At 49.2% G+C, this 12783-nt stretch overlaps 1 protein-coding gene across 2 annotated transcripts in view; it reads left to right on the forward strand.

Moving 5' to 3' along the window:
* The first annotated feature begins 1187 nt into the window (after nt 1-1187).
* PID1 (phosphotyrosine interaction domain containing 1) overlaps nt 1188-12783 on the forward strand; it is an 84065-nt gene continuing 72469 nt past the window's right edge. The window contains exon 1 of one of the 2 annotated variants that reach the window (XM_083848781.1): nt 1188-1346. In XM_083848781.1, the coding sequence (XP_083704907.1) occupies nt 1317-1346 (30 nt within the window). In that variant the 5' untranslated portion in view covers nt 1188-1316. Of the gene's footprint in view, nt 1347-8929; nt 10279-12783 lie in introns of those variants that run through there. The other variant, XM_083848783.1, reaches the window with a different exon arrangement.

The raw sequence follows: 12783 nt of genomic DNA on the forward strand, positions 1-12783 counted from the left end.
CGCGGGGAGCCTCAGAACAGGAGGGGACACTGTGCTCGTGCTGGGGACAGGAGGAGCATATCCCAAGGGGCTGAATCTCCTGGGACAGCAGGAACCCGTACGACAGCCGAGTGCTGCTGGAGGCTGCACGCCCCCACACTGGGCAGCTCTGCGGCTGCCTCACTGCTGCTGCGAGGGACAGCGCCTGGGGAGGCTCCGGGAGCTCGCACGGTGCTTTGATGTCAGAAACCAGCCAGCCTGATTTCAGAAACCTGCAGCCAAGCTGCTCCACTCTACCCACAAGCGTATTCCTGTCTTCCTCTCATATAACACAGGCTGAAGCATAGAGCGGGCATTTTCTCCACTTTCCCATACTTTTGGAGTGTGTGAGTGTTTCACAGAAAATGCAGAGGTTTCCCTCAGTGGTTTTGGTTTGAATAAAAGTCATGTCAATGAAGGACGAAGAAGCCTCCTGCCATACAGCTGGCCCCTTCCTGCTAACTGTGGATCCAAAACCCGCTTCATGAGGTGCTGCCGACAGAAGCCTGGGTTTGTATGTGCTCCCAGCCACTACAGGTAGTGACGGCGGGTAAATTCACAGTTAGGAGAAGGGCAGCAGCAAAGTTTACTTGGGAAAGAGCAAGGCTTTTAGGAAATGCCTCCCTGGCGTCAGTTGGAAGAAATGAGAGGATGGACGGGGCCACACAGGGCCACCCTGTCAGCTTGTGGGTGAGGAGGGCTGCACCCAGTGGGGCGAGTTGTTCCCCTCCTGGGGAGGGGATGGGCCCAGCCCCTCTGCTTCATCAGTTAGCCAAGCCACAAGCCTTGAATGGCTTTCACTAGCCCGTCCCTGCTAAGGGCCATGCTGGTGGCGCTTCCAGAAGTAATTTCGAGGTCTGCGTTCACGGAGGCCTCGCTCCCACCACACACAGCCTCGCCCCGATCCTGCGACGCGGTCACGGGGCTGCTTCCCACAGGCGAAGGCGGTGGAAACCCTGGCTGTTTGGGAACGTGCCCAGTTGCGTTTGGGAACACCGCTTTGTCATGTAACACACCGGCAGCCAAGAAACGACCCGGCGCTGGAGGTGGCGCGACGGCCGGGGCAGGGCGCGACGCCCGGGCCCGGACCCCCTCCCGGTGCACCCACCGGGGGCCACCCCCTGCACCGTGCCGCCGCTGCCGCTGCTGCCGCTGGTGCTGCTCCGCCCGGGGGCGGGCCGTGGGCGGAGCGGGGCGGAGCGGGGCGCGGAGCGGAGCGGGGCGCGGAGGCGAGCGGAGCTTTGCGCGCCCGCGGAGACCCCAGCGCGCTCGGCAGCGCCTCCCGCCGCCGCGGCACCATGTGGCAGCCGGCCACGGAGCGCCTGCAGGTAGGCGGCGGGGCCGGCGGAGCATCCCCCGCCCGCGGCAACGGGACACTTGGCTGCAACTTCTCCCCCGGCCCGGAGAGGCTGGGAACGGGGGGCGCGGCGGGGCTGCCCCGTTCCCGGTGCCCGTTGTCCCCCGGTGCGGGCTCCGAGGGGTCGGGGCACGGGGATCGCAGCCTCGGCGCTGCTGCCCCGCTGGGTCCGCGCAGCCCCGCGGCTGGAGCGGGGTCCTGGGGGAGCGGGGTCCCCGAGGGCCGGGTGTCGCCCCCAAATGTGCGGGTCCCAAAGGGTCGGGAAGCTCCGGCCCCCCCCAGCCGGGGTGCTGGCCCCGGTTCTCTGCGTTTTTTTTTTTTTTTTTTTTTTAATGTATGCTTTTATGCAGATTTGCATGTAAATAAACTCAGGGTGAAATTTGAGACAGGCAGACGGCGAGAAGAAATCCAACTCACTTTGTAGTTCCACTGTGTTGACTTCGTTAGTTTCCAGAGCAAGTGTCTGCTGAGAGAGAAGCGGGCATTTTAAGCAAGAACCAGCAGTCTTACTTAGCTGGGTGCCAATGAAAGGTTTTTATGGCTTTTGCGACTGAAATTGAGAGTTTGCTTTGATACCATCAAGCAGAAAATTCAGAGGTTTGGGTTGAGTTGATACTAAAGCCACACTGAGCAGATCTTCGAGCATGAATCCCCCCAGCCAGGAACAGGAATAGTTATTTTTCTCAAAAAGGCATACTTTTCTCTAGGATGAGGAGCTTGGTTTGTAGTTGATTGGAACAATAGTTTGTGGGTTCCAGGACAAATATTATTGTGTAAATTCTTACGATGTAAATGTTATGAACCTTATGTAATATTATTATGTAAATGCATTATTATTTGTTTGTTTCCCCTGTGTGAGCCAGAAACATGCGGGTACCAAAGGCAAGCAGCGCGATCACCTGTGTTATGGTGATCCTGGGCCCGGTGCTGAGGCTGGGGCACCTGTTCCACCTGCCCTCCGGTGGGACCGTGCCCCTGGCTGGGCTTGTGGCCCCGGGATGCTGTGGGGGAAGGACCCGAGGCGAGGCTGCACCCAGCACTTGGGGCACAAAGAGCAGCGGAGGGAGGGGAGGAGAAGGGGAAGGCTGAGGTTAGCAGCGGTGTGCAGGTCTGGATCATATGGATGTGTCCTGTTCTTGGATTTCGGTTTAAAGCTAAGATACTAATGTAACAAGCAGGTGATGCTGCCTAGGAGAGCATGAAAGGCTAATTAGAATCAAGTGCTTATGTGATGCAGAACAAAGTTGTGAGTGTAACCTTACTCAGCTTCCTTAGGCGCGTGCGTTCTGCTGCAGTCCGCTACAGCCCGCAGGGATTAAGTTATCAAATCCTGCACCCATGCAGGCGTCTCTCCCTCAGGAGCGCATGGAGAAGACCACGTGCTGCAGGGAACCTGGGCTGCCTGAAGGGGGGACATGCACCTCGCTTACCTGTTGCAGTGAGATTGAGGTGCAGGGGAGGCTGTGCTCTTGGGAGGCAGCCGGGAGCCCCGAACTGCTCAGCAGTGGCCACTGATCTTCTGCAACGTACTGTTGGTTGCCTCTAACTGGAGCCTCCAGGCATCCTGAGTCTCTCAAGATGCTGAGTCTGTAACTGTGGTTCTTGCTACTGGGAGTTGCTGGGGAAGCGTATTAAGAGCTGTAGGTGCTGTCAAAAACAAGCCAGAGGGATCCAAACCTCCAGAATTAAATGACGTTTTGACTTGTGCTAGTTACTGGACTGAGAAGGGGAAAGCTTTGAAAAAGCCCCAAGAAGCCATTAGTAGTTCTGCGTTCACATGAGGTTAAATAAAAATGTAGTGAACAGTGGGCAAAATGAATGCAGTGAGCACCACCAAGGAGGAAGGCTGCTCTGAGTCACTGGGATGCAATCACCTAATTAAAAGTTGGATTCTAAGCTGTATACACACAAGCCAGAGTTGCGTTGGCAATAGATTATCTAATATTCCCAACTTTTTTTCTTTTTAAAATTTGAGACGTGGTCATTTTTAAGTAGCCTGATCTCTGTGTTTGTCTCCAAGAACCACCACACGTTGTGCATCACCAGCCTGGCCAGAGCTGCTGGCAGCGCTGCCTGGCCCTCCTACGGGGAGCTTGTGCAAAGCAATAAATACATGTTTTTTTCCCTTCTTTCCATGTAAACATCATAATCCAGTTTCAGGTGTCCCGTGTCCTTCCCCTTGTCCCCAGGCTCCCTGTCTCCTGCCACCCAGCTGCTGTGAAACAAATCTCGGTGCCACCAGGGTACCGTGAGGGGGGCCCCAGCTCGTCCCTGGTGCTTCCTCGTGGCATGGGTGGGAGGGTGCTGGGCATGGGGTTTGGGCTGCAGCAGGGGAGACTTCGGCTACTGGGGCACTGGGTAGAGTCGATCATGTCTTGTGGTCTCTGTTCACATGTTCTGCGGTTACGTGCCAGTCATGCCAAGATGCAGCAGTGTTTGGGGGATGTATATGGCAGGTTGCAGCTCCATCTTTTGTAGGTTCTCCTTCAAGCTGATGTATGGGTGCAGAGAGCATGGAGCTGGGCTTTCACGAGTTGTATGTGGTGTCATTGTGACTCAGATGCATCTTGCGTCAGTTTCCAGCTGTGCCAAAGTGCAGGTCTGTTATTAGTCCGTGCTGTAGCTCTGCGCTAAGTAAAACGGCAGTGAAAATATTTTCATCTTTCTGCATATTTCTTTTGGCCTAGTTTAGTAAGAGACTGTGAGCCGACTTTGGAAGTGGCTGCCTGCTGTCCTGGGTCAGCCCTGCCCTCCTTGCTGAGGACAGCTACGTGTGGTTAACTGAGAAGGGCACGCTCATGGCAGCATGCAGACACCTGCCTCCTTCTGGGAAGGGTGCAGTGGTTGTCTATTGCTTGTGGGTCTCCTTTTCTCAGTCCCACCCGGTGAGCAACAGGGCTGCATGTTCCTGGTCTGTGGCTGTTCACGTAGAAGCTGCTGTTGTTCCGAATGTGCTCAGTCCTGTCAAGTTTCAGTTTGTGCTGAAGTTTTTGGCTTTGGCTGTGCGTGTACAAAAATCCCAGCAGACTCCCAGTGTAGTTCCCAATGGAATTAAATGGATTGGAAGAATAAGCAAGAGAAACGTAAATATCAAGGTTTCTGGAATTTCCTTGAAAATACAATACCACTTTTTCTTCTTTGTTCCTTCCCCTTCTGCCATTCTTTTACCTATAGCAATATCTCGGCTGCGTGCATTTTCTCTAAAGTCCGTGGGACTGTTACTTATGTGGGACACTGCAGGGCCAGGACGCTGCCCGAGTATACCATAGGGATCAGCCGCTCTGGTGTGGTACGTAAGAAGGTTGTGATTTTACAGGTAATACAGGCATTAGCATTTCCATGCTCAGTGTAAAAGGGATGATCTTTGTGTCTCTTTTGAAAACTTTTTCTGCTGTAATTTCTGCGGCAGCACTTCTTGTTTGTGTTCAACTAAATGCTGGTGAAAACAGAGGACTTGTGTGTGCCCTGCCTCTGTTGGGGTCCTCACCGGGAGGTGCAGCACATATATAAGAGCTGGTCCACCGGTTGCGATCACTGGGCTCCAGCTGCGGGCGCCCTCTGCCCTTTGTGCATGGGTTTGATCGCACCATTTGTGGCAGAGTTTGTCGGTAGTCACAGGCAGTGCTGCCTGATTTTTGGCTTGATGTTGGCTGTGATGGCACTGGTTGAAATAAAGCCAAAACTCTTCTGAAGTCCGTATTTAAAACTAATTCCAAATGTACCCTCTGTGTCTGGTTCGGGACGGGAGGGTCGCAGCTGGGATTTCGGAGCTGCTGGCCACAGTGTTGCTCCCATGAGGGCTCTGAAGTGGTTTTTGAAAACAACCAAGGTCTTAGTGCAGTTCCATTTGCTTGTCTGTGAGATGACTGGTATTTGCTTTGAAACCTAAATTTTCCTGGAAGCTTGATGCCAGACATTGTTTCTAGATAATAAATCCCTGAGGGTGCATAGTTTCCAAGTTCAGGCTGTCCGTAAGCCCTGTTTATAAGTCTCCCTGCTTCTCCTAGCACGTGTGGGCAGAGGATCGCCGTGTCCAAATACATTTCCTTCAGGAGTGGGGGATGTGGCAGTGCTATAACCTCGAGCGTCCCTGTGTGGAGCTGCGCCGAGCTCTCATTGTGGAAATAGCTCTTGCTTCTGTCCTGTGCGTGGTACCGCTGGTGGGCTTTGAGAACTGGTGGTGCCTGCTGCCATCATCCCATGTTGCATCTCTGCCTTTTGGATGCTTTTCTTGGGCAAGTGGTTGCCCCTGGGTAATCAGTCCCTTGATTTCTGCCCCACGCTACTGGAGGGCAGCCAGAGTCCCCCCACCCGTGCAGTATGCTGCACAGGGCTTTCCAGTATTCAGAAAATATCCTCTACCACCTAGGGTAAACATCAAACACCTTTCCTGTGTCAGGAATACGGAAACTGTTCCCTGAAGAAAAGCCAGCTTTGAGCAAAGCGGTATGTGTGATGGCTTCAAGGTAATTGTGTTGTGGTGTGCGTGTCTCTGCCACTGGTTGTACGGCAACGTTTGTATCTGTTAGATGTAATGTGGTTTTAGGTGCTGTCAGTGCTTTCAAATCAACTTCTCATCTTGGTATTATATTTGTAGTGTTCCGATGCATGTCTACTGAAAATGCTCTATACAGTCAGTTGAAACAGTGTTTTTCGAATTTTTAACAGCATATGGAATAACTCCTCCTTAAAACCAACACAAACAGATTGCAAGTGTAAAGCATACAAACAGCTGTCTAGACAGAAACTGCTGCAAGACATGTATAGTGGGAGTGATACTACTACTGAACTCTGGTTTTATTAAATATTATGTCAGAAGGAAAAAGTGAAAAGTATTTGAAATTTAAGCTTATATCATGTGGATGCAAACGTCCAGAAAGTCTCTCAGCACAATGTTTTGGCATTATATAGCTACAGGATATTTTTCAAGGCATCAAAGTTTTTATGCCAGTTTGCTACTATGACTTTGCAGCAGTCAGAGATCTTTCAAACAAAGCTCAGTGAATTGCAGCAAGCTCATCTGGCACCACTTAGCCTGGGCAGTGCCTTTTTTCTACATTATTTATTCTTTGTAGAAAATGAATGGCTCTGGAAAAATGCTAATTTTGGGAAGCATTCTATGACCAAAAGAAAATCAAAATCAGTGACTGTTTTGTGGAAAGCCCTCTGGGAAATGATCTTAAGGGTTCGTTTAATAGTGTACTACCAGTTTCAGTTTATAAAGCTAACAGCCTATTTGATGACCAAGACAAATAAAAATAAATAATGAAAAAAAAATCAATGATTTCCTTGAGGAAAGGCAGTCAGCCCAAAGCATTCAGTCTAAATAGTTCAGGATTTTAACTGCCTGCTTTTTTTTTTTTTTCTTTCTGTTCCCCGATGGCAGCCAGTAGGACAGTCCATAGCAGCATTGCCATCACCTTCCATGGGTGGTCGTGTGTGCAGCAGGCAGGCCTTCAGCTGGGCGGCGGAGCCTCTGGCTGCAGGGGCTTTGTGCCTGGTTGGGGTGGTGGTGGTTCTGCCTGCCATCCGGCGTGCTGTGCAGGCAGGATGAGAGCCTGGCCTGGGCGCTCGTGGATGTGGAGCTGAAAAGTCCCTTCAAGCAATGTTTAATAGTTGCTTTCTTTTCCACGATGCTTTCATGTATAATAATTGAACTTACTTGCGCTTCAAATAATAGCTGGAAAGTTGCAGGTGACAGCAGTGTTAGTCTGCAGGGCTCTTCTTGATTAAGTGCATAAAAATCTTTGAGCAAAGATTTTAAATGTGGGTGATTGCAAAGTGTCTGTGAAAAGACTTAATGTGACCTTTCATGATTTGTTTTTCTCGCTGAAATACTGAAAATGCGGAGTAGCAAATACGAATCTTGATGCATAAAGTCTTTGGGGGATTAATTTTTTTAAAAAAAGTTGTTCTTCTGATACTTGATATCTCTTTATTTTAATGATAGCACTTCAACAAAATTGTACAGACTCAGAATGATAAAGTTGATTTCATTACAGTGACCCCTATCTTAGCAGTTCAGCAGTGGCTTCTGAAGTGTTGGTCGTTTTGAAGAACCTCCATGCCTGTTTTCACTGGCTGTGTTTAAATGGTAGCTGCTTTTCTGATGAACCAATTATTGTTGGTAATAGTTCCAGTGCAAATTCAGAAACTTAAAAATTTTGCCATTCTCACTGTTTGCTGCCTTTGTTCCCTCACAGGCCTCCCTCACCCCCATGCCAAGGGCCTCAAGCGAGGGGTTGAGGTCTGGGGCAGGCCCCAGGCCTTCTTTGGCTGTCCCACTCCACTCTTGCTGGTTAATGGCTGACCCTGCTTCCAGGCAGCCTTAACAGCCCTGTGTGTGACCCAGATCCCTGATGGGCTTCCGAATGACTGAGCTGAGCTGTGAGCGCAGGTATCTCAGAGCCGTGGCACCGAAGTCACCAGCAATCTTGTGCTGTGCCCCTTCATGGCATTGGATCTGTGCCATTCCAGATGGTTTTCAAACGTCTCCTCATGTGAAAATATTTTCTCCAGATATATTTGATGGGAATTGCCAGGAACACTGCGAACAGATAGAAAGTTAATTAAATGTCCTGGAGCTCAGATTTGTGGCCGCTTCTTTCTTCCCGCTCCAGGCTCCCTCTGGGTTTCAGAGATGGATATTCCATACGTTTCGTGTCAAGTGTTCAGAATGATCCTGGAGTAAGTTTCCAAATATTCAGAACCTCCATTTGGGGCCGGGCTTTTCCAGAGAGCTTTTTACCTGGTGGACTGAGCTTTTCTGAAAACATGACCACTCATTCAGCGCCTGTAGAGAAGTGGTGTTCAGAAGTCTGGTCCCACCGGGGCAGTAGCTGCCCTGAAAATCTTGCAATGGGAGCTAGTCCAAGCTCCACTGGCGTCTGTACCAGCCTTCATGGGCCTGACTGGGTTTCAGGGCAGGGCAGCAATCCCACCTACTGGGCTGTTACACGGGATCCAGAAAGCTTGTATGGTCTCATTTAAAACAAACATTTCTCCACACTGTGGAACTTCTTCCTGAGCGTGGGCTGTGGTGCTGAGAGACAAAAGGTGTGGGCAGATGGAACCTTTCCTCTCTGTGTGGCTGCAGGAGGAGGCTCTGCATATCACGTCTTACTTGCTTGGTGGCTTTCCTGTAGCTGGAGATGAGCTTTCCTGCTGTCAGGATTAATGCTCGCTTTCTGAGCTGATGATGACACTGACCTGAAAACGGTATTGTTCCTTGGGGGAGAAATCACTCCCTCTAGTCTCTCTGATTAAAACAGAAAAACAAAAATTCTGTTGTTATTTATCAAACATGACCAGTCCAAATTAATATGCTGAATTTGGTTTCTGGTGTTATGTTGAGAGACATTTTTCTCAATTTTCCAGTGTTGCCTTCTGGAAACAAGACTGCCACCAGGAGGGTTGTGTCTGGGTGTGCTGGTTCTTGTGGCTCTGGTGTGGAGCTGGAGCACACCAAGACAAACAGCAAAAACATAAGGTTTCAAAAACAGGGTTTTAATCTTTTTTTTTTTTTTTCCCCCCCGATTTGAGACTTTTTAAAATAGAATCTTTTTCCCATTTTTAGCTTTTCCATCTGGAATTTATTCTTTTTTTCCCCCCAGTTTTTGACCAGAAAAGTTCTTTTTGGAAGCCCTGCCTGTAGCTCCCTGAGCTGCCTGGGGGTCGAGGCCTGGCACAAGCCTCCTCCCTGCCTCCCCACGCAGTGTGTCGGCAGAAGGCGGCAGAGAATTTCTTTCATCTTTCAGAAGACTGTCAGGGAGGAGTCAAAGCAAGGCCTGGAGAACAGATTTTGGTGGTGTGGTGCTGGGCAACTAGGGCTTTCAAAATGTCTCGTGGGCTGAGTGAAGTTTTCATGGGGTTGTGTGTGAGGGGACACAGGCAGTATTACTGTGGGGTACAAAGCAATTTGATACATTTCTCATACATAGATATTTAAAGATAGAGGTGAGACCCGACATAGAAGCACTTGGATGTACACGTGGAGTGTAAAGCGAGCTGTTTCTGTGATGCTTTCCAGGCTTGCATACTCCACAGTGTCCGTGTTGCTTTTAGTGTTACCAGTTCCAGCACTATTGAATGGTAGTAAATCAATTTAAATGTGAGGTGTTTTATTTTTCCTCAGTGTTTTGTTTTTTGTTTATAGTCCACAGGAATATTCCATGCTTGACTATAACTTTGAATCAACAAAAATTGTAGAGGCTTGAATTTTGTCCCAGTGCTTTTCAGGAGGAGGCTGTGCAGTGTGGATCTGTGCAGGCTTCAGTTTTCACAGCTGGGCTCTGTTGTTTGGGTTAGAATCAGAAGGAAGGATATTCTAAAAAATTTCACAGTGGTCTTCTCAACAGTTTGGCTGAAAGGGGCCATTGAGCTGCCAAGGACAGAGTTCGGGTCATTTCCTGGTAGCTGTCCAGTGGTGACTGGGCAGCCTGGTACAGGAGACAACCCCATCAGAAATACTGGGCTCACTGCAGGGTCTGGAGAGGTGGTCAGCCTTTCTGTGGGACAGAGCGAGCCTTGGACTGAGACAACTAACTTTCATAATCAAGGGTGAGGAAAAGCCCTGGCACTTCAGGACAGTATTCACTGAAGTTTTAATTAGTCACTGTTTAATTGTTTCTTCCCTGAAGTCACTCTCCTACATCCTCCTTATGACTGAGATGCTGACAAGTTTTGGGCACAAGTGGTGGAGCTCATCTGACTAAGGAGAGTCGTATCTGAAGAGATTGTGAGTTGCAAGCAACAGCTGAAATGAGTTAGAGAGCTCTTCTCCTGGAAAGAGCCATCCCACTGCTGCAGCTGAGGGATTTCACCCCGTGGCCGGACAGGCTCCCTCTGGTTTTCTGAGCCCAGGACAGGGCTGCAGCAGGTTGGAGTGGGGCAGGGGGGTGTGGGTAGGTGAACGTATCTCGGTATGTTTGTCAGCAAAACAGCAACAAGAGAGGCTTTGGACTAATGTGAAGTGCCTTATAGAGATGTGGAGCTGTTGGATGTGGGGGCAGCCGGATGTCCCCTTGGTGGGGAGCTGTCAGCAGCTGGGGCCAGAGGGGGCTGGGGGCTGTCACAGCCCAGAGCCCTGTCTGCAGAAACCTTGCACTGGCATAACTTGGTTCTGATTGGCTACGAGAAACACAAATATTGTTAAATGATTTTCAGAGGGCTGTTATGTTGTCTTTTCAATTTAGAATTTTTATTTCTCAACAGCAGGAGTTATTTGTGGCTGCTTACATGACATTAGAAAAATATCCATGTGCAGTGAGTGAGCAGCATTAACTGTGGAAATGTCCGTAACTGGTTTGTTCCGCAGTTTACTATGCCGGCTCTGAAAGCAACAGTCTGACCTTCAGTTCCTGTGTTATGGTTTGAGGGTTTTCTTACGTGTATGTGAAGCTTTCCAAGATAAATGAAGTGAATGTGGTTTGGCATTTAAATCACTGATGTTATATCAAGCTAGAGAATTTCAGAAACTGTTAATGTCTAAATAGATGTCACTTTGTTCACGTGGGGATAAACTTTGCTCCTGTCTATCTATATGCAGATCTCTTTTGGTCCAAATTCTGATCTTGGTAAGTTGGTATTAATCTAAGTGCTATTGCTAATGTCAGGGGAGCTGCTCTGGATTTCTTTTGCTCTGAAGAAACCTCATGTGTTTTTGGGAGTGTCCGAATTTTACCTGATTTTTTTTTCTTTATTTTTAAGCAGATATATGTGACTGTGAAAAGATTTAATGTCTAAGCGAGCCAGACTGAACGTTTCTGTGTTACTCTTTTTGGAACGCGTTGTTACTGAGGTCATTCTTGACCAAGCCCTCGCTGTTTGGATAAGGGGCTGTTACGTATCCAACCGGAACGTCTGTGTCACGCTGCAGGCCTGGAGCCCGCTTGCTTTGGGGTGGAGGAGAAAAGCACTTTACAAAATATTTACGGAAGCATTAATAAACCTGGTGGTCACACGGCTTCTTCCCTTTGTGAGGGTAAGGGGAGTGCGGGTAGAGGACCCGTGGGTGCCATGCTGGGTCCCCAGGCGTAGGCTGGGAGCATCCTGGGCTCTTGGCCACCAACCTGGAGCCCTGCAGTGCCCACGGCCACCTTCTGCTGCAGCCTCCAGCCTTCCGTGGGCTGTGGCCTGGCTTCAACAGATGTTTTTGAGATTTTGGTTGAAAAGTGTATTTCTCGTTTGTGAATGCAGTCTGTCTCTTATTCCTTTTCTTATTTTCATGTTTTCTCAAAAAAATGTAACGTTTGTTTCTTCAAAGGGTTTAAAATGCCTACTCCAGTTTTTGTTTTTTTCAGCATTTATCAGGAGCAACAAAAAATGTTTCTTATCCAGCAGCCGTCCTTACAGAGTTGAAATTAGAGAGCAGTCTGTCTTATCCTGGGGAAAACATCATTTCCAATATTTTCTTATTCTCAAATCCGTATGTAGCACAATAGGAAAGTGATGTCATATTGTTCCTTATAATTCCAAAATCTATCCGGTGTTTTTAAAATTTAATTAATTAATTTAATTTTTATTTTAAAATGCTTTCTGGGAAGTTTTTAAATCTGGCCTCCTGAGTTTTACAACTCAACATATACCCGAACAAAATCAGACTGAAACATCTGCTTTCAAAAATGTCCGAGGCCTTACAGTGTTATACGTGACTTCCCATACAGATAGAGAAGGGGTGCTGGGAGTTTGAAGAATAACGAAGCTGATCATTGTTAATCGTTGCAAGTGTGCTGCAGAGCTATAGACAGTGGAGTGGTTATGGTTGCATAATAGTTTCCAGAAAAAATAGCTTGGCATCTTTGTAGCACCCCAGTTAGCAGGCGTCAGCAGGCAGCAGTATAGTTGTGTTATAGATATGAATTCTTTTATTAGTGCTGTCCAGCTAGTGGAGCAGGTAAGGGCTTCCTTTCAGTGCCAGCTTGAATGTGACCCATGGGATCGGTGCGCTGGGGAGGGAGCGGGGCTGCAGGCACCTCGCTGGGGGACTGCAACAGGAGCAGTGACACCGCACAGCTTGTCCGTCTGTTATCCTTCCCTGGGGGTGGAGGAATGGCTTTTAAGCGTATCATCACCTCCTTAGCATTGTCAGTTTTTCCTGCTGAAGGGAGGTCATTGCGGTGCCAGTGCTGGCAGTGCCAAGGTGCGGCTGCGTGCTGGAGCCTTTATGCTGCGCAGTGGTGGTGCCCTGGTGAGGAGCGGTTCTGGCGACTCTTTAAGGCAGCTTGCTTTGCCTGGGTGATTGGCAATGCTTGACCGTTGGTATCACAGCCTTTGTCCCACCTCATCCCTCCTGCGAGTGTGGTACGGGGATGCTGAAGTCCTGCAGGCCTCCAGCTGAGCAGGGGCTGCCTGGGCAGTGCATGGCACTGTGGGGAATTGGGCTTGGAAAAACTCCCGTGGGCTTTGGA

This window comes from Anser anser (assembly GCF_964211835.1).
Source record: "Anser anser genome assembly, chromosome: 9".
Taxonomy (NCBI): domain Eukaryota; kingdom Metazoa; phylum Chordata; class Aves; order Anseriformes; family Anatidae; genus Anser; species Anser anser.